Below are 22,127 nucleotides of genomic sequence, written 5' to 3'. Positions count from 1 at the left end.
AAAAGTTGCCTGGGTAAGGTCAACTGTCACAGGAGTAGACCCTGAGGCTTTTCCTGTGTCAGACATGGCTGCTAGTGAGGTGTAAGTGGTGCACTTACCTACACTAAGTGTTTTCCTACTGTACCTTGCTAGTGAGTTGTAGTCAGGGTTTGCTAATCCCTTTAATCTACAACTACTAAGTTCAGTAGAACTTAATATTCTAAGCTTTTGATTTATATGTACCTAGAGGTACTTGATGTGATCTTTCAATTTGATATAAAGATTGCAATGGTAAAACAACAGCAAGCTCAAATCCGCACCGCTGCTCACCAATGTGAGAAGTTGGCCTGATAGGTGATGTTTCCAATTCTGGAACCACCTATTATCAGACCAAACAATCCCTTATGGTGTCTGGTTGTAAGTCAACCTTATTAGACAAGCTATCCTAGGGGTAGCATGGACTAAGCAGCCTAAAGGCTTAACTTAAGAGGTCGTGTTAAGCGAGCTGTTTTACCACATACAATCCTGTAATACCAAATGAAAGGACACCACACAAGTGTATATTATAAAAATATATGTATTTATTACTAAAAACAATCCCCAGTATTCTTTATGAATAAAGGGGCACAAGCGTTAAATCAAAAGCACTGTTTAAACATACAAAGTTGCACAATTATGGATGAGGGCGGGGGGCCACTCAAACCATATACTAAACAAGTGGTATAAGAGATGCCACTCGAGCAGTGGTTAGGCCTAGGGCCTAGGGAATCGCTGGGAGCAGTCAGGACAAGCAATGCTGAAGTCAACTCAACAACTGTAGTTCCTCAGCACCAAGATAGTTACTCTGAACCCAGGAGCAGGGATGTGTAATTCCTATAGCCCGACGCCCAGGACATGTTGTTTGGGGTCAAGGGCAACAAGTTTTAATGTGCATTTTGTCCTTGGGACAAGCAGGCCCAACCCCCTGAAACACAAACCCTTTTGGATGCCAGTTTGCAGTACCACATTAAGGATCAGGGAAGGACACTGCCTGAAGTTCAGTTAATATTTGTGTGCATATGTTAATGCTGTTCAAACTTGTATTAAAGGTTCATTAATTGAGATCCTTTATTATTAGGCTGAGCGCTCTCAGTAAATGTAAGTTCCGACTGCAAAACTGACAGTTCCAGTATAAAAATGTGGACACACGGTTTCAAAGTTAAGCAATATGAGGCTATGCAAAATGCTCTCAGAATGCTCTCTGATTAGATGCAAATATTTGCCGAAGCTTGAAAGCAAGATTAATGATTCTTTGCTTTCAATATAAAATGATCCTAAAAAAATGAAAGCAGGAAAAACATGTTTTTGCTAAACTACTGTAAAATTTCAGTTACCATTTCTTTGCAGCATCATTTAGTAAAATGTGTTGATGCATGCTAGTATTCCCCCAAAATATTCATATTAGAAAACCAGTGTAACCAGTTTCAATAAGATTTTGGGAAACAAAAATAAACAAGCATTGGCAAAGCCAGTAGGTCTGAAATGGTGGTCAGCTTTTTAGTTTTGGCAATGCGTGAATTGTTTTGGCATGGTTTTTGTAAAACCTTATTGTTGTGAGAGCTGCCCGACCCTCACCATTATAACAAACATTGGCAAAAGCAAAAATTGTTTTTGGTCTAAAAAAAGAACACCATGCCACATTACTTACTGGCACTGAACAAAACTACTTTGTGTGCCGATATACTCCTTGTGAAAGAGCAGAATGCTGTCACTCACCGTGAATCCAGCCGATACAGAGATAATTTTAATAAACACAAAAGGACATTGTTAACGACCGACCAAATTAGGGGACCAATTATTAAAGAAAATCTCAAAAGTGCACCCTTGGTATATGTCCTTGCATTAAGGGCATCTATATGGCTTTCTTGAATTCACAAGAATTTACAGCAGTAGGGCAAGAAATAGTACTCCTAGAAAATATTTGTCAACTGCATTTTACCATGAGCAAATATGCATGTGTAGATTTGCTCATGCGAAAACCTGAGTGTTTGCAAGTTTATTTTCCCTCCAACCACTTTTATCCCCAACACTGGAAGAAGGTTTACATCTGCCATTGTCAGGAGTACATTTCCAGCATTTCTAAGTGTTGGAAAAGATTAGAGAAGAGTTGTTGAAAACCCTTAAAACATGCAAGTTAGTAGGTTTGCACAGACTCAAAAGGACATTCCAACCCTGGAACTATTCTTTACCCCTACCTTCAGTCCCAGTATGTAGATCTGCAGAAACGTAGCAACATAAAGGGATTGCTAGTATTTAAACTCTACTATGGTATGACCCCTGGCATAATCAGAGAGGCTATATAAGAACTCTTATATAATAAGATTGCTGCCATAATTTGTCGCCGCACAACATGGCACCAAAGGGACAAGTGGATTTTGTTACAGGACAAGTAGATTTATGAAGCGACCTGCCCCATGGACAAGTAGATATTTTAATAAATTCCACACCCCTGCAGGAGTATTTGGTACCAAACAACTCTTCTTAATAAGCCTACAATGATGCCATTTTTGGATTTATTGAACCGTGTACCCAGCGGGCACCTCAGAGGTGCCCTCTGACAACCTACACAGCCTTGGTGTGGTCTCTGACTGGCTTTAGGCAGCTACCACGAGACCGGTTTCTGGACCTCTGGGTGGAGAGTCTCTGCTGCCTGTGGCCAGAAACCAAGCACATCCTGGGCGGAGGTGTCACTTCCTCCCCTAGGATGGGCACCGTGCTAGAGAGGGAAACTTCGAAGGCCTGCCCTGCCGCCTTGGTAATGTGACCCCAGCCTATGCTGCTAACAGCAGATGGCAATCCCTGGGTTAGGCCCCCACTTAGGGCAGGAAAACAGGCGGCAAAAACTAGACCTCATAGGATGTGTCCACCTCTGCCAACTCCCCCCTAAGGTGCAGGAGGCGAGGTGTAGCGCATTTTTCAGTACCTGCCATTTTGGGGATGGGGGGGGGGGGACTCCTGCAATCATAGCAAGAACTATGCCCCCTCCCACAGGAGGGTGGCATGGTTGAGGGTGTGGACACCCGCGGTAAGGTACCCGCCCCTCATCTAGTGTGTAGGTGGCACTCCCAGACCCTGAGGTCATCCAAGCCCCCCTGCTGCAGCGTTCCCCTAAGGAGTACATTTAAGAGGGAGTCAAATTGCTTAAATATCATGGGCAGTGTGGGGCAGAGTGAGATCTGCAGTCCATAGAGACGTTGCGAAAGCAACACAATGTTTGCAATAGCCATCTGGCCCATTGGGTCAAGGACTCCAGGACCCTGTCCACATTTAAGCGGAGCTGCTGGGTTCTAGAGAGTTCCACTTTAATTCTCAAATAGTGAATTTGCTCTAATTTCCAACGCGATCCCAAAACTGGTAAATGATGCATCGTCGTGCCTACCAGAGGCGCAATATTGAGGACTTGTTGTGATTTAAGACGTCGTCCAGAGATATTTCAAAAACCATCTTTCAGTTGTAGAAGCCGCTGTAAGGCGACCCTAGGGGAGTAAAGATGAAATAAAGCATCATCCGCATATAGAAAATGACCTGCCGTACCTCATCCACCTGTATGCCCCAGTCATGTAGTTCCCGGTGTACCAAAATAGCTAACGACTCTATCGCCAATGTAAATAAAAGGGGGGAAAGTGGGCACCCCTGACGAGTTTCCCTGCTGTGGGTCCACGTCTCCAAGCGACATCGTCCACCCTAACTCCTGCTGCTGGCTTTGTGTGAAGGAGCTGGAGCCACTTGCAGTATTTAGGGCCGAAACTCATGATCTGCAGCACTTGGAGTAAATATCCCCAATCCACGGTGTTGAACACTTTTTCGAGATCAGTTGACACAAGTACAAGCTTTTTGTTGCGATGTTCTGACGCGTGCAATACATGCATCAGACGTCTACGGTTCATGCGAGTGCGCCTACCCACACGTGGCATATGTGGCTTAAATGAACGGCTGGTGTTTTATTAAGTAGTTACACGTCTGTGTTTATCATAGTGAGAATGTGTGTATGCTGTCGGCTCTGAAGCGCCGCCCGCTGGTTTGAGCAGCATACAGATCTCGCCTTCCCACATTGTGAGTGGTAAAAATCCCTAGATCTGAAGCCTCCATAAAACCTCCAGGAGGGCTGAAAACGCCTGGCAAAATTCAGGCGCGAACCCATCACCCCCCAGCGTCTTGGCTTGTGGTATCTTAAGTGCCGATCTGAGCTCCTCCAGTGTTAACTGTTCATCCAGTTCCTGAACGCCTGGCGGTTCTAACTTACGAATGGCCACCCCCCCCCCCCACCACTCCCGGGTTTAGTGTACTCTGTTGCATCTGTGTGATATATTCTCGGCCATGTTTACCATATGGCATATCTGTGCATGTGACATGCACCAGTGGCGTGCGTGTAAACATATACACAGTTGATGTGTGTGACTGGGTGCACAGTTGGTATTATGTGATCATATATGCAATGCAAATAGTGTGAGTTGCAGGATGTCTACTTGTCTTACAGGATTCACAGCTTTTGTGTATGTAAACCAATGGGTCATGCCCATGGCATATCTAGCCATATTTACAGCTATTTGTGTTAGTGACCATTTGTGCAGCTGTGTGGGACACGCTATAAAGACAGCGTGTGTGACAGGGGTGCACAGATGTCTGCCAGGGGTGCACAGATGTCTGCCAGGGTGCACAGATGTGTGCCAGATTGCATGTTTGAAGCGTATTTTGCTGATATTCTGTGTACAGATGTGCAGGTGTAGCGTGACAGTTGATTCTTTCCTTCTCTGATTCCTAGGTGCTTGCCCGGTGACTTCTCGAGCATGAGAGGGTACAGAAACTGCTCGGCCGCCATAATGGAGTCTCACGGCCTTGCCGTGGATCAGCCGGCCCTCTGGTCGTACAGCATGTGCCCCGACGTGGATGAATGCCGTTTGGGAATGTCCAACTGCCACAAATCTGCCAGTTGCAAGAACACCCAGGAGTCCTTCGAGTGTCACTGCGACCGTGGCTATGCCGGAGACGGGGTTACCTACTGCAACAAGACGTGAGTGTCCATCTGCAGGTGTCTGTGGCTAAATGCATGCCACCGTGAGGGGTTTGTTACTAGGTTTGATGGGGCCCTCTAAGACCCATGTACTCACCTAAGCAGTAACTGGTAATCATTTGTATATCAAGAAAAGAGGGTAGTACGGGAGAACATTCATAAAATCGGTTATTACATCTCCATCCAAATGGCCTTTTAGCTGCACAATTACTTTTACATTTGGGTATTGCTAATCAGTTTGTGAGTAAATCCCGCTTTTTTTCCTCTTAAAATGGCTGTCTCAGGAGGATGGAGGAGGTTCCAGGCCTTGTTTACTGAAACTTCATCAGAAGGGCCTTCACGCCTCCCACGGCGGCGCAAACCTTTAATTTTCCGGTCTCCCCAGACTATCCTACAAGTTGAATTCAACCATAAATTTGGGTTTAGCCCTCCTATAGCTGTAGTTACAATAGTTTAATCCCATGCCTGGCACGACGCGCAGAGGGTGCGCCAAAAGCAGGCCCAACCGTGCCCGTCCGTGCCCATCCGCGCCTTGTTGTTACCAGGACTCCTGCATGTTTCACGCCAGCATCCGGTACAAGACTGAAAGACATATACACATATACCATGCAAGTGCTACGCCTGGAGCTCCCAGGGTTACGGAGGGGCTTTTCATGTGTAGGTCCTGTCGATTTCAGAACCTGAGGTTGGAACAGCACCTCACTGATTGTACGACACCTGTCCTAGACAAAAGTCCTCATATCCCCGTGTAGAGGTTGACACCTCTCCCCAGTCCCTTTTGGGAAACCAAGGCTGGAATTGCTTACTAAGCAATGTTCGATCTTCACCTAAACATGCAGTTGAAATCTGGGACTCATTTTCCTCCATGCTCCCCGACATTGGATTCCTGACCGAAACCTGGATCAAATCCAGCTCCACCCCTGCCATAGCAGTGGCACTCCCGGAGGACTCCCGCATCCAAAAGCTGGACAGACAGACTAAGGTGGAAGGGGGTATAACCATCATTCATAAGCAATCCATCAAAGTCTCCATACTCGAGCTACTAAGCAAGGACAGCATTGAAATTGAAGTTTTTAGAATGGGCTTGCTTCCTCAACACAGTTAGAAAGGCGCCCTGGTGTACCGGCCCCCTCTCCGACTTTTTGCTTAAACTAATGGAATTAATTTCCTCTCATGTCATTTCAACAAAAAACATCTTACTCCCGGGTGACTTTAACGTTCACAGTGAATACACCACAAATCCGGATGCCTCGACGCTCATGGCAGATTTAACCACGCTAGAATTAAGCAAGATCAACTACGGCCCCACTCACTCAGCTGGACACACGTTAGATCTTATTTTTACTAACTCCCCATACCATTTCTGCGGAGCTCCTTGTCCACTCACATGGATGGACCATTCACTAATAGAGTTTCAAATCAAGACCCCCAGGGTAAACGCCTTTTCCCTCACAACCCCCCATAGCTTACACAGACAGTGGCATGAAATCACCCCTGTCCACGTCCAGGATAATAATTCCGGCACTCTGGAACTTTGATTCAGATAATTTAGAGGAATGACTGACCCGCTATAACTCTACAATTAAAACCGCCATTGATCACCTGGCCCCTCTGAAACAATGCCCTAGGTCAGCCCAGCGCCCTCAGACAGCATGGTTCTCCCCTAACCTTCGGATAGAAAAGAGCCTTTGCAAAATAACTGGAACGGTGCTGGCACCTCTCTTATGATGCTCAAGACAAAGAAAGATATAAGACGGCTCTGGCCCAATAACCTAAAAATATAAAAAACGCTCACAAAGCCCATATAGTGCTGCAACATGATCAGGCCAGGAATGCCCCCAAAACCCTCAAACAAATCCTAAAATCCTTCACTAACCCGAAGGCGTGTAACAAACAATAAAGAAGCTCCCTCCCAAGCTCTGTGTGATAAAATAGCAACTCACTTTACTCAGAAAATGGAACTGATCTACGACAAAATCACCTCAGTCGGAAACTTTCCGCTGGATCCCATGGCAGACCACTCTCCTGCCCTGCCTTACAAGCAGACACTAGAAAATGTCCTCTTGCTTACGCCTGGTGATGTAGAGTCCATACTGAACACAGTAAAATCAGGCTCCCCTTTGGATATTATTTCAGCTAAGTCTGCCTCACTACTCTCCAAACAGCTGGCCAATCAAATTGCTCGATTCTCAATCTTTCGATGAGAGAGGGTCAGCTCCCCTCTGAATGGAAGGCGACACAACTAATCCCCATCCATGAGAACCGTAAGAACCCCATGGATGACCTATCCAATTATCATCCAGTTTCGCTGCTACCGCTCATGAGCAAGTTATGAGAAAAACACGTGTCTGATTACGTCAAAGCCTCTAGCTGTCCCGATCCATCCCAGTCGGACTTCAGAACCAGGCACAGCACTGAGTCGGCTTTGATCGCTGTCACCGAAAATATTAGACCGCTCCTGGACAACGGACAAGCAGTACTTCTCGTACTGCTCAATCTGTCGGCGGCCTTTGATACGGTCTCTCATCCGACTCCGCTCAAGAGACTTAGCAAAATTGAGATCCATGGAACAGCCTTACAATGGATGTCGAGTTTTCTCTAACATAGAACCCAGACTATCAATCTAGGCCCTTTCCGCTCAGACTATGGATCTGACGAAGGGAGTACCCCAGGAATCCTGTCTCAGTCCCACCTTATTCAACATTTATGTTTCTCCCTTAGCGGGATTACTCAGGAATGTCGTTTTTTTTACCAATCTCAAATGCTGATGATACTCCGCTCCTACTCTCCGACAAAAACAATCCCAACGCTCAGTCTACCTTTCCGAAGGGCATGACTGCTATTGTTAGCTGGATAAAGAATAATTTCCTCCAGCTCAATGCGGGGAGAATTGAAATCCTGTTCAGAGTTGTATCTGTGAGGTGGTCCCCAAGCTGGTGGCCAGCGGAACTGGGTGCCGCGCCGGCTCCCAAGACTGTGGTCAAAAACCTGGGCGTCCGCCTGGACTAGAAACTGATAATGAGGGAGCACGCTGCAAACACTGGCGGCCCCTACTTCCATGTGTTAAGTCTCCTTCACAGGGTGTACACCCTCGGACCACACTTAAATACCTCATCCAGGCACTGGTGCTAAGCCGCATGGACTACTGCAATGCTCTTCTGATCTCAGCTAATAAAGCTTCGCTGAACAGATTGCAAGTGGTCCAGAACACCGCGGCTCGCCTGGTCTCCAATCCCCGCCCCCTGATCTGCCTCCCTCCCTCTCTTGCAGAAACTACATTGGCTTCCAGTGCGGAAGCGGATCAGATTCAAGATCTGCTGCATTGTGCACAAATCCTTGAATGGCAAAGGGCCTTGCTACCTGTTTTTCTAGATATCTTTATATATGGGCCTAATTTCTAATTTTGGATTTTCCATTCTTTGTATGCATTGTTGTTTGATACAATTATTTACTGTGGAAATATGTTTGTGTTATGTTTTGTTTCTTTTTAAAAATGTTCATGTACACTGTGAACCATTGTTAGGATGAAATGCCAATTGCCCCTGGTTCAGATGGTTAGGGCTGCCCCTGTGGTGGTTAATTACACATTGTATGCGTCAGCATGCATTTACGTGAGATCGCGCTCTTTCTGCATAGTTATGCTTGCTGTCTCAGCATGCATGTGCGCTAGGCCTGGCTCTTTTTGCATACGCACATTTACTGCCTCAGCAGGCCTGCTCACTAACTCTGGCTCTTTCTGCATACGCACACTTACTGCCTCAGCATTGATGTGCGCTAGGTCTCGCTCCTTCTGCATAGGTGCACTTACTGCCCCAGCATGCATGTGCGCTAGGTCTGACTCTTTCTGTGCTGGCGCATTTACTACTTCAGCGTGCATGTGCGCTCGGTCTAGCTCTGTCTGCGCAGGCGTACTTAGGCAGGTGTGATAGGCCAAGACCTGTCTGCTAAGGTGCAGTTCCGGCTCCAAGCGCTTCAGAGCTCTATGCAGCTAACGTCTACAAACACAGAGTCAGATAACTGCTGTATTTGTTTCGGCCGTAGGATATTTTGGCGCCCTCTCCACTGTCTCTGCTTTGGATAATTCTGTTGTTCATAGTCAGGTGCATTCTGCAACGACTTCTCGTTAGTTGAACACCTTCCGTTTGAGTAGATCCTTGCTGTACTAAAATGGAAAGAGGAAGCCCTAGCTTAAGAGCAGTGCTGCAGAGTCCTACAGAACACCTGAGAGTTCTCTGTTCTCTCCATTGAGTAAGAACAAGGACCCTCTCGAAGCAGAGTTCTCTCCATTGAGTAAGAACAAGGACCCTCTCGAAGCAGAGTTCTCTCCATTGAGTAAGAACAGGGACCCTCTCGAAGCAGAGTTCTCTTCATTGAGTAAGAACAGGGACCCTCTCGAAGCAGAGTTCTCTTCATTGAGTAAGAACAGGGACCCTCTCGAAGCAGAGTTCTCTCCATTGAGTAAGAACAAGGACCCTCTCGAAGCAGAGTTCTCTCCATTGAGTAAGAACAAGGACCCTCTCGAAGCAGAGTTCTCTCCATTGAGTAAGAACAAGGACCCTCTCGAAGCAGAGTTCTCTCCATTGAGTAAGAACAAGGACCCTCTCGAAGCAGAGTTCTCTCCATTGAGTAAGAACAAGGACCCTCTCGAAGCAGAGTTCTCTTCATTGAGTAAGAACAGGGACCCTCTCGAAGCAGAGTTCTCTTCATTGAGTAAGAACAGGGACCCTCTCGAAGCAGAGTTCTCTCCATTGAGTAAGAACAAGGAGCCTCTCGAAGCAGAGTTCTCCCCATTGAGTAAGCACAAGGACCCTCTCGAAGCAGAGTTCTCTCCATTGAGTAAGAACAAGGACCCTCTCGAAGCAGAGTTCTCTCCATTGAGTAAGGACAAGGACCCTCTCGAAGCAGAGTTCTCTCCATTGAGTAAGGACAAGGACCCTCTCGAAGCAGAGTTCTCTCCATTGAGTAAGAACAAGGACCCTCTCGAAGCAGAGTTCTCTTCATTGAGTAAGAACAGGGACCCTCTCGAAGCAGAGTTCTCTTCATTGAGTAAGAACAGGGACCCTCTCGAAGCAGAGTTCTCTCCATTGAGTAAGGACAAGGACCCTCTCGAAGCAGAGTTCTCTCCATTGAGTAAGAACAAGGACCCTCTCGAAGCAGAGTTCTCTCCATTGAGTAAGAACAAGGACCCTCTCGAAGCAGAGTTCTCTCCATTGAGTAAGAACAAGGACCCTCTCGAAGCAGAGTTCTCTCCATTGAGTAAGAACAAGGAGCCTCTCGAAGCAGAGTTCTCCCCTTTGAGTAAGCACAAGGACCCTCTCGAAGCAGAGTTCTCTCCATTGAGTAAGAACAAGGACCCTCTCGAAGCAGAGTTCTCTCCATTGAGTAAGAACAAGGACCCTCTCGAAGCAGAGTTCTCTCCATTGAGTAAGAACAAGGACCCTCTCGAAGCAGAGTTCTCTCCATTGAGTAAGAACAAGGACCCTCTCGAAGCAGAGTTCTCTCCATTGAGTAAGAACAAGGACCCTCTCGAAGCAGAGTTCTCTCCATTGAGTAAGAACAGGGACCCTCTCGAAGCAGAGTTCTCTTCATTGAGTAAGAACAGGGACCCTCTCGAAGCAGAGTTCTCTTCATTGAGTAAGAACAGGGACCCTCTCGAAGCAGAGTTCTCTCCATTGAGTAAGGACAAGGACCCTCTCGAAGCAGAGTTCTCTCCATTGAGTAAGAACAAGGACCCTCTCGAAGCAGAGTTCTCTCCATTGAGTAAGAACAAGGACCCTCTCGAAGCAGAGTTCTCTCCATTGAGTAAGAACAAGGACCCTCTCGAAGCAGAGTTCTCTCCATTGAGTAAGAACAAGGACCCTCTCGAAGCAGAGTTCTCCCCATTGAGTAAGCACAAGGACCCTCTCGAAGCAGAGTTCTCTCCATTGAGTAAGAACAAGGACCCTCTCGAAGCAGAGTTCTCTCCATTGAGTAAGGACAAGGACCCTCTCGAAGCAGAGTTCTCTCCATTGAGTAAGAACAAGGACCCTCTCGAAGCAGAGTTCTCTCCATTGAGTAAGAACAAGGACCCTCTCGAAGCAGAGTTCTCTTCATTGAGTAAGAACAGGGACCCTCTCGAAGCAGAGTTCTCTTCATTGAGTAAGAACAGGGACCCTCTCGAAGCAGAGTTCTCTCCATTGAGTAAGGACAAGGACCCTCTCGAAGCAGAGTTCTCTCCATTGAGTAAGGACAAGGACCCTCTCGAAGCAGAGTTCTCTCCATTGAGTAAGAACAGGGACCCTCTCGAAGCAGAGTTCTCTTCATTGAGTAAGAACAGGGACCCTCTCGAAGCAGAGTTCTCTTCATTGAGTAAGAACAGGGACCCTCTCGAAGCAGAGTTCTCTCCATTGAGTAAGGACAAGGACCCTCTCGAAGCAGAGTTCTCTCCATTGAGTAAGAACAAGGACCCTCTCGAAGCAGAGTTCTCTTCATTGAGTAAGAACAAGGACCCTCTCGAAGCAGAGTTCTCTTCATTGAGTAAGAACAGGGACCCTCTCGAAGCAGAGTTCTCTCCATTGAGTAAGGACAAGGACCCTCTCGAAGCAGAGTTCTCTCCATTGAGTAAGAACAAGGACCCTCTCGAAGCAGAGTTCTCTCCATTGAGTAAGAACAAGGACCCTCTCGAAGCAGAGTTCTCTCCATTGAGTAAGAACAAGGACCCTCTCGAAGCAGAGTTCTCTCCATTGAGTAAGAACAAGGACCCTCTCGAAGCAGAGTTCTCCCCATTGAGTAAGCACAAGGACCCTCTCGAAGCAGAGTTCTCTCCATTGAGTAAGAACAAGGACCCTCTCGAAGCAGAGTTCTCTCCATTGAGTAAGGACAAGGACCCTCTCGAAGCAGAGTTCTCTCCATTGAGTAAGAACAAGGACCCTCTCGAAGCAGAGTTCTCTCCATTGAGTAAGAACAAGGACCCTCTCGAAGCAGAGTTCTCTCCATTGAGTAAGAACAGGGACCCTCTCGAAGCAGAGTTCTCTTCATTGAGTAAGAACAGGGACCCTCTCGAAGCAGAGTTCTCTCCATTGAGTAAGGACAAGGACCCTCTCGAAGCAGAGTTCTCTCCATTGAGTAAGAACAAGGACCCTCTTGAAGCAGAGTTCTCTCCATTGAGTAAGAACAAGGACCCTCTCGAAGCAGAGTTCTCTCCATTGAGTAAGAACAAGGACCCTCTCGAAGCAGAGTTCTCTCCATTGAGTAAGAACAAGGAGCCTCTCGAAGCAGAGTTCTCTCCATTGAGTAAGAACAAGGACCCTCTCGAAGCAGAGTTCTCTCCATTGAGTAAGAACAAGGAGCCTCTCGAAGCAGAGTTCTCTCCATTGAGTAAGAACAAGGACCCTCTCGAAGCAGAGTTCTCTTCATTGAGTAAGAACAGGGACCCTCTCGAAGCAGAGTTCTCTCCATTGAGTAAGAACAAGGACCCTCTCGAAGCAGAGTTCTCTCCATTGAGTAAGAACAAGGACCCTCTCGAAGCAGAGTTCTCTCCATTGAGTAAGAACAAGGACCCTCTCGAAGCAGAGTTCTCTCCATTGAGTAAGAACAAGGACCCTCTCGAAGCAGAGTTCTCCCCATTGAGTAAGCACAAGGACCCTCTCGAAGCAGAGTTCTCTCCATTGAGTAAGAACAAGGACCCTCTCGAAGCAGAGTTCTCTCCATTGAGTAAGAACAAGGACCCTCTCGAAGCAGAGTTCTCTCCATTGAGTAAGAACAAGGACCCTCTCGAAGCAGAGTTCTCTCCATTGAGTAAGAACAAGGACCCTCTCGAAGCAGAGTTCTCTCCATTGAGTAAGAACAAGGACCCTCTCGAAGCAGAGTTAGCAATCAGAGGTGTACAACGTTGATAGCGGACAGTAAACGTAGACCTTTAATATGTTTACTTCTCAGCATCCAGCCAGGATCTCTGTGCACAAGTAGTAATAACGTCCAGTGCTACACACAAGCCTTTGTTTCACCTGGCTTGGCACATGCGTGTTGTTGTCCCTCTGTGCACACTTGGGTAAGTTGGGTGGCTGCTGCTAAGGGGAATAACGCAGCCCTCAGGTGCACACTATGAGCTGCTGATACCTGAATAGCTTGTGCACTTGAGCAGCCCGACGTTCTCTCTGAGCTGATCTTACCTTGCTTTGTATCAAAGGTGCAGCTTTCACACAATCGTATGCCCACAGACTTGAGATTTACCCAGAAGGAAATCTTTATAAACAGGTGGAAGTAGGCTAGTTTGTCCCATATGTACTGATGGACAGTGTCTAAAGGGCTAATTGTGCCTCAGCTCTCTGTGTAGCCCTAATAAATGTCCTCTCTTGCTCTCAGCACCATCTGACTTCTCAACTCACTGTTACAGATGCTACAACGAGTGCTCTCACGGGCGCTGCAGCGGGCCCCCTGATTACACCTGCATTTGTGACCTGGGATGGACGACAGACGTGTCCACTGTGAACGAGAGTGGCGTGGAGTGTGGCACCGACTGCGGCTGCCATTTTCACAGTGTCTGCTCGCAGGGGCCGGAGATATGCGACCTGTGTCAAGGTAAGTGTGGCAGCCAAGAAACATCTGCTTATTTTTGAGTGTCTGTTGGCACAGTATTCACAATTAACTATTCACAGAAGAGTGACCCTTGTAAGGTATCTTAACTGTAGCAGAATATACAATTGCAGAGGCTGCCAAAAACAGTGTGTGATATGATGCTTTGTATGCAGTCACATTATTGATAGTGCGCCTTCATAAGTTGAATCTGACGCTGATCTGAACTATTTTGAGCCAAATGCACTGCAAAGCTACAAATATCAGAATGTGCTATATACAAATGTGAATATTGTAACATAACATAAGCCACATTTTCAAGGTTCGCGTTGGTGCCTGTGTACCACAAGCTCATCGTTCAGGGTTACATGTTGTCTTTCTCAAGTACAATGTGGAATACCGAGGTCTGTCTTTCACAAGCAGTGTGCGCAATATTACAGGTTACAGTTTGTCACAGAGATATTTGCAGATTGCGTCTGCCACATGCATAGAGTGCTGTTAAAACTTTTGCCGGTCACAATCAGGAGGCGCTTGTTTATCTGATTGTGCCAAGATTTTGACTCTTATATTAAACTTGGGCAACAACTTAAGAATGTAGGGGGAACCATCTGACATGACTTTTACTGTGCACGTTTTCCAGTACCGTTTAGTTTTCTGAAGGACCAAAAGCGCTGTACAAGCTATCTATAACAATAAATTCATACTATAGAGTTCACTGTATGCCCAGTGGCATTTGTTATAGGCAGAGTAAATTGTATAACAAATGACGCCAGTTAAGCAGCCGTGTGCTGTTTCTCCATGTAGGGTCTTGAGTCATCACATTGTGCAACCTGCTGTACTATTTTATTTCTGATTGACGGTTTTCAATTAGTGGGTTTGACCTGCTGAGCCATCTGGCCACACGTACAGCACAAGGCTTTGCTGGACAGAGGTGTCCACGGTAGATGGCACCTCCTGCCCTCTCACCAGTCTACAGGGAGAATGATGGGTGGTGATGTTTGATGGTTAAATGCCTCCTCTGTTTCCTGCTGTAAAGTCAGTGTGTTCATCCGTAACTCTCTTCCCCTTGAGTGTGTGTGATGTGTACATGTATGTGGTGTTTGTGGGGTGTGAGTGGTGCACTCTAATTGCATCAATGGGTGCAGATTCTTCTTCTGATGCTATTTTAAGAAAATAATGGGCCCTCGAAGCCATGCAGCCTTTGTGACAGGGTTGAAGAGTCTGTACGTTATATTTTATTAAATTAATAGGAGCACATATTCACTCAAACATCCTGGCACTAGGGTCTGGAAATAAAAGACCCAGCAAAGCAGGGCACCGGACCTAACGGAGCTGGTGTGTTTTGAGATACCTTTTAATTAGGCCAAAATTAGGAGGCCATGTGATTTCAGTTTTAAGGTTTCCAGAGATAGGGTGCCAGGTTCTGTAAATCGCGCCTTTTGCTACTCAATCATTTTAAAGAAGTCCACAGCAAGTAGGAAAAGTGTTCTTCACTGTAAAGATTGGGTTGGAACATAAGCGGTCCGCTTTTGATGTCCAGCGATGGGGGCAGTTTTGTAAATGTTCCGATGTGTGTAAAATGTAAAGCCCTGTATTGGATTCTTTGTTCCACCGGCAGCCAGTGGAGGGAGCAGGGAGATGGGAGGGATACCACTATTTCTGTAGCCCACCTACAGTGTAGGAAAGTAGCCCCATTTCACATGGTCTCTCCCCCCCCCCCCCCCCTTCCCAGTTTTTACATCACTATTTATTTATTTGTAGGTTTTATATAGCGCTAGTTTTATATAGCCCCTGAATCACTAGACGGTAACTGTTCTACAAGTGAATGCTAGCCTAGTCCGCATCATAAAGTGTAGATGGAGGGCAAGAGTGGTTGAAGCACACCTATCTCAATCAATGGATGAAGGTTGGATACAGGGGAAATCCTCAGATTTGAAGAGTTGCCCTCGCACACCCGTTAAGGTGTCATTCTTCACCATTGGGCGTTTTGCACCTTGTGGGGGTGGCGTTGCAGTCCACCCACCCCCCTCCCCCCGTTGCCCGGCGAGAGGGCCCTTTGGCGGAGATCTTTTTTAGAGGAACGCCGCAGGGGTGCGTGTGGGTTTGCGGGAAGGGTGCAAGTGAGTTAAAAATACTGTGACAGTACCCTAGGGAAAGTTTATTCTGGGGTCCGTACGGTATAGTTAAAAACAGGGAAAAACAGAACTTGTGTGTCTTTCTTTAATAAGAGGGGTTCATTCATTTTTGCAATAACATGAGTGGTGATGTAGATTAGTAATCAGGTCGACATGTTTCACTCCTTGTCGGTCCCTGATGGATCCTTTGGTGTTTCATCAGGAACAGGAGAGAATTAGGTGAACAGAAAAACAAGGAACAGGGGTTTGTGAGAGACACACAATACACCCTGTTATTATGACCTGAATTAGGTAAGTGGTCAGGGTATATCTGAACCCAATCATTAGTGATCACTCTTGGGTTTAGATCCAACCTAAAGAGAGAGAGAGAGAGAGAGAGAGCGAGCGAAAGATAAATGGAAAAAAAACCTTAATCAGAGTGTGCAAATAGCGATCCGAAAACAGATTGTATCTCAGGTTAATCATAAATGTGTTAACTGTATTAGCATTCCTTACATGATTGTAGCACAGAACGTGCGTTAAATTCTAGCAGTAATGTATTACGGTGGTGCAATAATGTAGCGGTATTATCACCCTTCACAAACTCTGGGTGCCCAAGAGCATGCACAGCACACGTGACAATAGAGACCAGACCTTACCCCAAAAATTATCCGGGGATGCCTCCGCGGCAGGAACAAATGTCTCAAAAGGTTACCGTGTGCAAGGAAGAACAGGAGTAACACGGGAAATATGAAGAGGAAATTAGCCTACATTGTCTAGGTGGTCGGAGTGTAAGGATATCATTCCTGAACATCAGGGAAGGAAATGCCAGCAGGGTAAATTGGACTGACATTGACCTCCTCCTGAATCGCATTTATACCGGCCCTCAGTCGCTTGTTCACCGGAGAACGAAGGGTTCGATGGTGGCCGGTATAAATACGGGAACTGAGTGGAGGAAAGTGGGAGTAGCCGCTGTCAGCCTAATAACGCAAGTGACGGCTGTTAAAACGCTAGTATGGCCTCGGTTGTCCATATTTGGAGCATGTATGTGGTCATCTTAGAGGGACTAAAGACGCGCTCTGGCATTGGCTACTAAAAGGAAAGGTATTATCCATATCGTCAAATGGCACAGAAGTGGAGCGCGGGGAAGTGAGAAATGCCTAGCCTTTGTTGGTGCTGAGTGGTGGAAAGTAGGTGTAACAGCCGTGCAGATGTAAATGGAAATGGCGGCGGTTACAGTACTAGTCTGGGTTTGGTTGACCATATTAGATCGATTGCGCATCCATCTTAGAGTGACTAAAGACGCGATTTGGCCACCGTTGAGGCGCGCGGGGAAATGAGTGCTGGCTGGCAGATTGGTATGGGTAGGGAGGGGCTTGGGTGGGGAGGAGCTTGGGTGGTGATGAGAATGTTGTCTCAATCAAATCATTAGTACAGATTAAGCCTATCAATTAGGTGACCTTGAAGTAACAGTGGCGGCCCAAATAGAGCGGTGGAAAAAGTGGCCAGGCACTGAAATCAAGACTGGTCCTACCTCATGTATGTTCTGGGATGTATGTCTTGATCAATGGACAGTGATAACGAGAGGAGAATTTGGTATGAGATCATAGACATATATTGAATGTCATAGTTGTACACATCACCCTTATTAATGTCATCTGGATACACTGACGTATGAACAGGGAATGGGGTAAGAAAAGGAAAGAGTTAGTTGATGAGTTCTGCCCAAGGTATATCTTCGTTCAGTCCTTGGACGCAGATAGATGCAGCAACAGGCCCAGCACCTCACCCTAATCCTGACTGTAGGAAGTTGTCTGTGACGTCACTAGCAGGGATACCTCGCTATGACCAGGGTGAAAGCCTGCTGTCTCTCCTCCAGGAGGCCATGTAATCTGAGAGAACTGGTAAGCCCTCTAGCTGGGTGCTTTTCCATATTGTTGGCAGAGACTGGCAACAGGATATCGTTGTGAAAAATCAAATGTGTTGTGCTCATGATTGTTAACTTAAGACATGATCACATCCTTTTTATCACATCGAACAGCGCTCCAGAGGTCAGAGAGGCGTCGAAGACCTGATGAAGGTTAGGGCTGATGACCGGCAGAAGGCTCTGGGGGATGCGGACGGGACATTCATTGTCTAAGATGTCTGATTTCATCCCTCCTTCATTCATCTCTCTTTACAGATTGGACAATGGGGGAGCGGTGCCAGTTCTGCCAGCCGGGGAGCTTTGGCAATGCCACAGTGAAGGGTGGGTGCCAGCAGTGCGCCTGCAATGGGCATGGCTTGGCGTCATTGGGTTTTTGTGATGTGGACTCCGGGGTCTGCTACTGCACGGACAACACTGAAGGGGAGCACTGCGACCGATGCATTCCTGGCTACTATGGGGATCCCAGGTGAGTGAACCCCAGCTCGGGCTTCTCCCTAAGGAGCCCCAATCTGTCACAAGGGCTCCCACTCTCCTATTATCCTTGTCTCGGTTGTCTGTCTCGCTCTGTCTCTCAAGTCTCCATTCCCCATCTTCATCAACATGCCTGTCTTTGTCTTCAGCAACAATCATTATTTTATTTTCTCTACACACACCTCTATATCTGGTTCAGATTGCCTCAGATACAGCATAACACAGTATTGTCAAATCTATGGCTCTTCTTGAGACTAGAGGCTTAATTTAGAGGGCAGGATGGAACTAAACCCTCAAAATACCTGCATGACTTGCATGACCATGTACATGATTCGCTGGCCTTGCGCCCACCTTACAACCGCCCTCAAAGCCCCAGACCCATCCTGCAGGCATCAGTGCGGCCCTCTGTCACACCACAGACCATACTTTTCAGCCACAGGGAAAAATGTTTGCCATTACCCATGCTATAAAAAAACAACAATGTGTTCGAGGCATGTGGGCTGCTGAATTCATATCTGTGCATAGATCGCCGCCTAGTGTTGGGTCCGGATGATTGCAGTTTGTTGTCCTGGGAGAGTCTTCAAAGTATCACGAGATAGGTGACTCCTCCCCTGGACTACAGTGCGCATGGGCATCCTTTCCATGCTCAGATTGTTTTTTTCCGCCATTTGGTTCGGATGCAAACTCCTATACTCCAACTCTGAATCAAAATAAAACTTTTCTAAAGGCCAAAAGGCCTTCGACTTCAGCGGTATTGTTCTCGTTCGGTACCTCTCTACTTGATCCAACCTTCCATCTCGAATCGGTCGTTGACGCGGGCCGTTGGGCCTTTTCGACGCCACGTGAGCCGTCCGTCGATGGAAAGAAGCCCCTTCAAAAGGTGCCCACAATGCAACTCAAAGTTCCCCCATACTGACAGACACTCAGTATGCAACAAGTGCCTTTCCCCAGACCATAGGGAAGAAACCTGCCCGGCCTGCGCCCAGTTCCGGTCGAAAAAAAACATAGGGATCCGACGGGCTACTAGGCAAGAAATGCAGCGACAGGCAGCGGAACCCGACAACATCTTTGATGATGAACAGGACCTACCGGACGCTCCAGACTCTGACCTAGAGATCGTCACAGTCGAGGACTACTCCGACGACGAACTCCCGTCTGGCCAAATTGTGAGTACACTTCCCCCGACACCTATTGACCCCTCACCAAAGATTCCGGTCGAGGCATCGCTAACAGGCCTTAGCCAAGATCATAAAAAGATTTTCAACAGCCCCGCCTTCAGGCTCGGCTCCGAAAACAAAACCGAAACCTTCAGACACCCCCAGGGCCTAGTAATGTTGCCCCGAAAAAAGTTCCAGAGCCAAAAAAGGTCACGACCCGAAGGGCGTCGATCCAAAAAAGGCTGTACAGCCAAAGAGCGTCGAGCCGAAAAAGACTTGTCGATCCCGCAAAGGCCGCTCAGCCAAAAGCCGTCGACCCCAAAAAATCGGCCGAGCAAGGGAGCGCAGCCGAAGAGCGCCGAACCAAGGAAGGTCGCCGTCTCGACCAAGCCTGCGGTTCCAAAGACCGTCGACCCGGCATCCAGTGCCGTATCAAAGCCGGACAAACCTGTCGACCAGAAATTAACCGCTCCAAAAACACCGGTCGATCCAAAAAAGACCATCGATCCGGTGAAAGACACTCACCCAAAAAAGCCTACGGAGCTCTAACAACGTGTCGACCCGAAAGTTCCCGTCGACCCGAAACAATGAGTCGAGCCCAAATCGGGGTCCGAGCCGAACAAATCAAGCAAAACACTAAAGGTCGTCGACAAACCTGCTTCTGTCGACCCGAAAAGGTCCAAACCTAAACCCAGGACTGTAGAGGAAGAACTATTCCACCCAGATCCATCCCAGCACCAAGCCAAGATTTACATTAACCCAGACACTGGTAAATTTACCATCCTGCATAGGAAGGAGAGACCTTTGGACTTTGCTCCTGATTCACCTATCCCACTGAAGAAAAAGGACTTTGGCACTTCTCCCACTAGGCCCTCACTCCCTTTTCCACCTAATATGCCCTCCACATCACTTGCCCCTACCTCACCTTCTAACCACGATGACGATGAGGGTGACACAGGGTATGAACCACAGCCCCTATATGACTTTCCTCAAGACCCAGATCAAGAGGAACCTTGGGAGGAGCCAACAGATCCTTATGATACACATCCTATCCCTGATGTGCCCAGTTATCCTACTAAACCATCGCCCACCGATGACACAGTAGTATTTAACCAACTCATAGACAGGGCAGCGAAATTCCACAACGTGGACATGCACAGTGACCCTGTAGAAGAGGACTTCCTCTTTGACACTTTTACTACTCCAGAGAAGTGTCAAAACACTTCCAATGTTGAAGGGAGTTCTAAAACATGCACCTGACATCTTCAAGGACACGGCCAGGGCACGGGTAATCAATCCCAGAATAGAAAAAAAGTATAGACCGGCTCCTACAGACCCCACCTATATCAAAGGCCAGCTGCAACTAGACTCCCTAGTTGTTGCTAACGCACGAAAGAGCAAACTCTCAGACTACAGGGGAAGCACCTCCCCCTGATAAGGAGTCCAAAATCCTAGAGGCATCGGGCAAGAGGGTAGCGACACAGGCATCCAACTCTTGGAGAATTGCGAACACACAGGCACTACTGGCTCGTTACGATAGGGCACATTACGATCAGCTCAAGAGCCTTATGCTACATTTGCCCGAGCTGTTTAAAGCACAAGCAAATGATCTTATTCAGGAGGGAAAATTCATCTCCAATGCCTCCATTAAATGTGCGCTGGACGCTGCAGACACCGCAGCCAGGTCGATTAACACTAGCGTCTTACTACGCAGACATGCATGGCTGCGGGTTTCAGGTTTCAAGAATGAAGTCCAGTCCACCATTCTCAACCAACCTGTTAACCCAGATTTTTTTATTTGGTCCTGCGGTTGACACCATCTTGGACAAAATGAAAACGGACACAGAAACAGCAACATCTATGGGTGCACTGCATTTTTTGCAACAGAGGGGCTCCTTTCGGCGCTCCTCATACAGAGCAAACACACGAGGAAATGCTTCACAAACATCTACCTCCTACAAGGGTAACACACAAGGTTCCTTCACAAAGAACACCAACAGAGGTGGTTACAGAGGTAACAATCCTAAGGGATGGGGGCGGGGAGGCAAGAACACCAGAGCCTCCGCCACCACAAAACAGTGACTTCCTTACGCTGCCTCTGGAACACTTAACACCAGTCGGAGGCAGACTACAACAATTCCTACCTGTCTGGCACACAATCACCACAGACAGGTGGGTAAGAGAAATTATCCAGTCTGGTTATTGTCTAGAACTGACTTCTACGCCACCAAACATATCTCCCAGACACCGTCCTATGTCCATAGAACACATCACCCTACTTCAACAGGAGGTCAAAAGCATGCTGGAAAAGGGGGCCATAGAGCCAGTCCCTTTCCTCCAGCAAGGGACAGGAGTATACTCCCTATACTTCCTTATTCCCAAGAAGGACGGCTCCCTCAGGCCAATATTGGACCTCAGACCCCTAAATCAATACATACTCTCAGAGCACTTCCATATGATCACACTACAGCAAGTGCTCCAGTGGCTACAACAGGGAGACTTCCTAGCAACACTGCTCCTCAAGGATGCGTACTTCCACATACCCGTCCATCCAGCCCACAGAAAATACCTCAGATTCACAATAGAAGGGCAGCACTATCAATTCAAGGTCCTTCCCTTCGGGGTTACCACGGCTCCAAGAGTCTTTACAAAATGCTTAGCGACAGTTGCAGCACATCTCAGGAGGCAAAACGTCCATGTGTACCCTTATCTGGACGATTGGCTAATACAAGCAAAATCGTACCAAGAGTGTGCAGCACACACGTCCCACACTATCCAGTTGCTACACAGCCTAGGCTTTTCAATCAACTACACAAAATCGCATCTGCAACCTTCCCACATACAACAATACCTGGGAGCCACTATAAACACCTCAG

The 22,127-nt window shown here is 47.3% G+C and overlaps 1 protein-coding gene across 3 annotated transcripts in view; it reads left to right on the top strand.

Annotated features, from left to right (window-relative positions):
- Window positions 1–22,127, top strand: part of MEGF8 (multiple EGF like domains 8) — a 298,122-nt gene that overhangs the window by 124,099 nt on the left and 151,896 nt on the right. For all 3 annotated transcript variants that reach the window (XM_078651316.1, XM_078651317.1, XM_078651315.1), the window contains exons 21-23: window positions 4,781–5,029; window positions 13,404–13,588; window positions 17,879–18,089. In XM_078651316.1, the coding sequence (XP_078507442.1) occupies window positions 4,781–5,029; window positions 13,404–13,588; window positions 17,879–18,089 (645 nt within the window). The remainder of the gene's footprint in view (window positions 1–4,780; window positions 5,030–13,403; window positions 13,589–17,878; window positions 18,090–22,127) is intronic.

Source organism: Lissotriton helveticus, chromosome 7 (genome assembly GCF_964261635.1).
Source record: "Lissotriton helveticus chromosome 7, aLisHel1.1, whole genome shotgun sequence".
Taxonomy (NCBI): domain Eukaryota; kingdom Metazoa; phylum Chordata; class Amphibia; order Caudata; family Salamandridae; genus Lissotriton; species Lissotriton helveticus.
The sequence above is the reverse complement of the archived record's forward strand: the minus strand, read 5'-3'. Positions and strand labels throughout refer to the sequence as shown.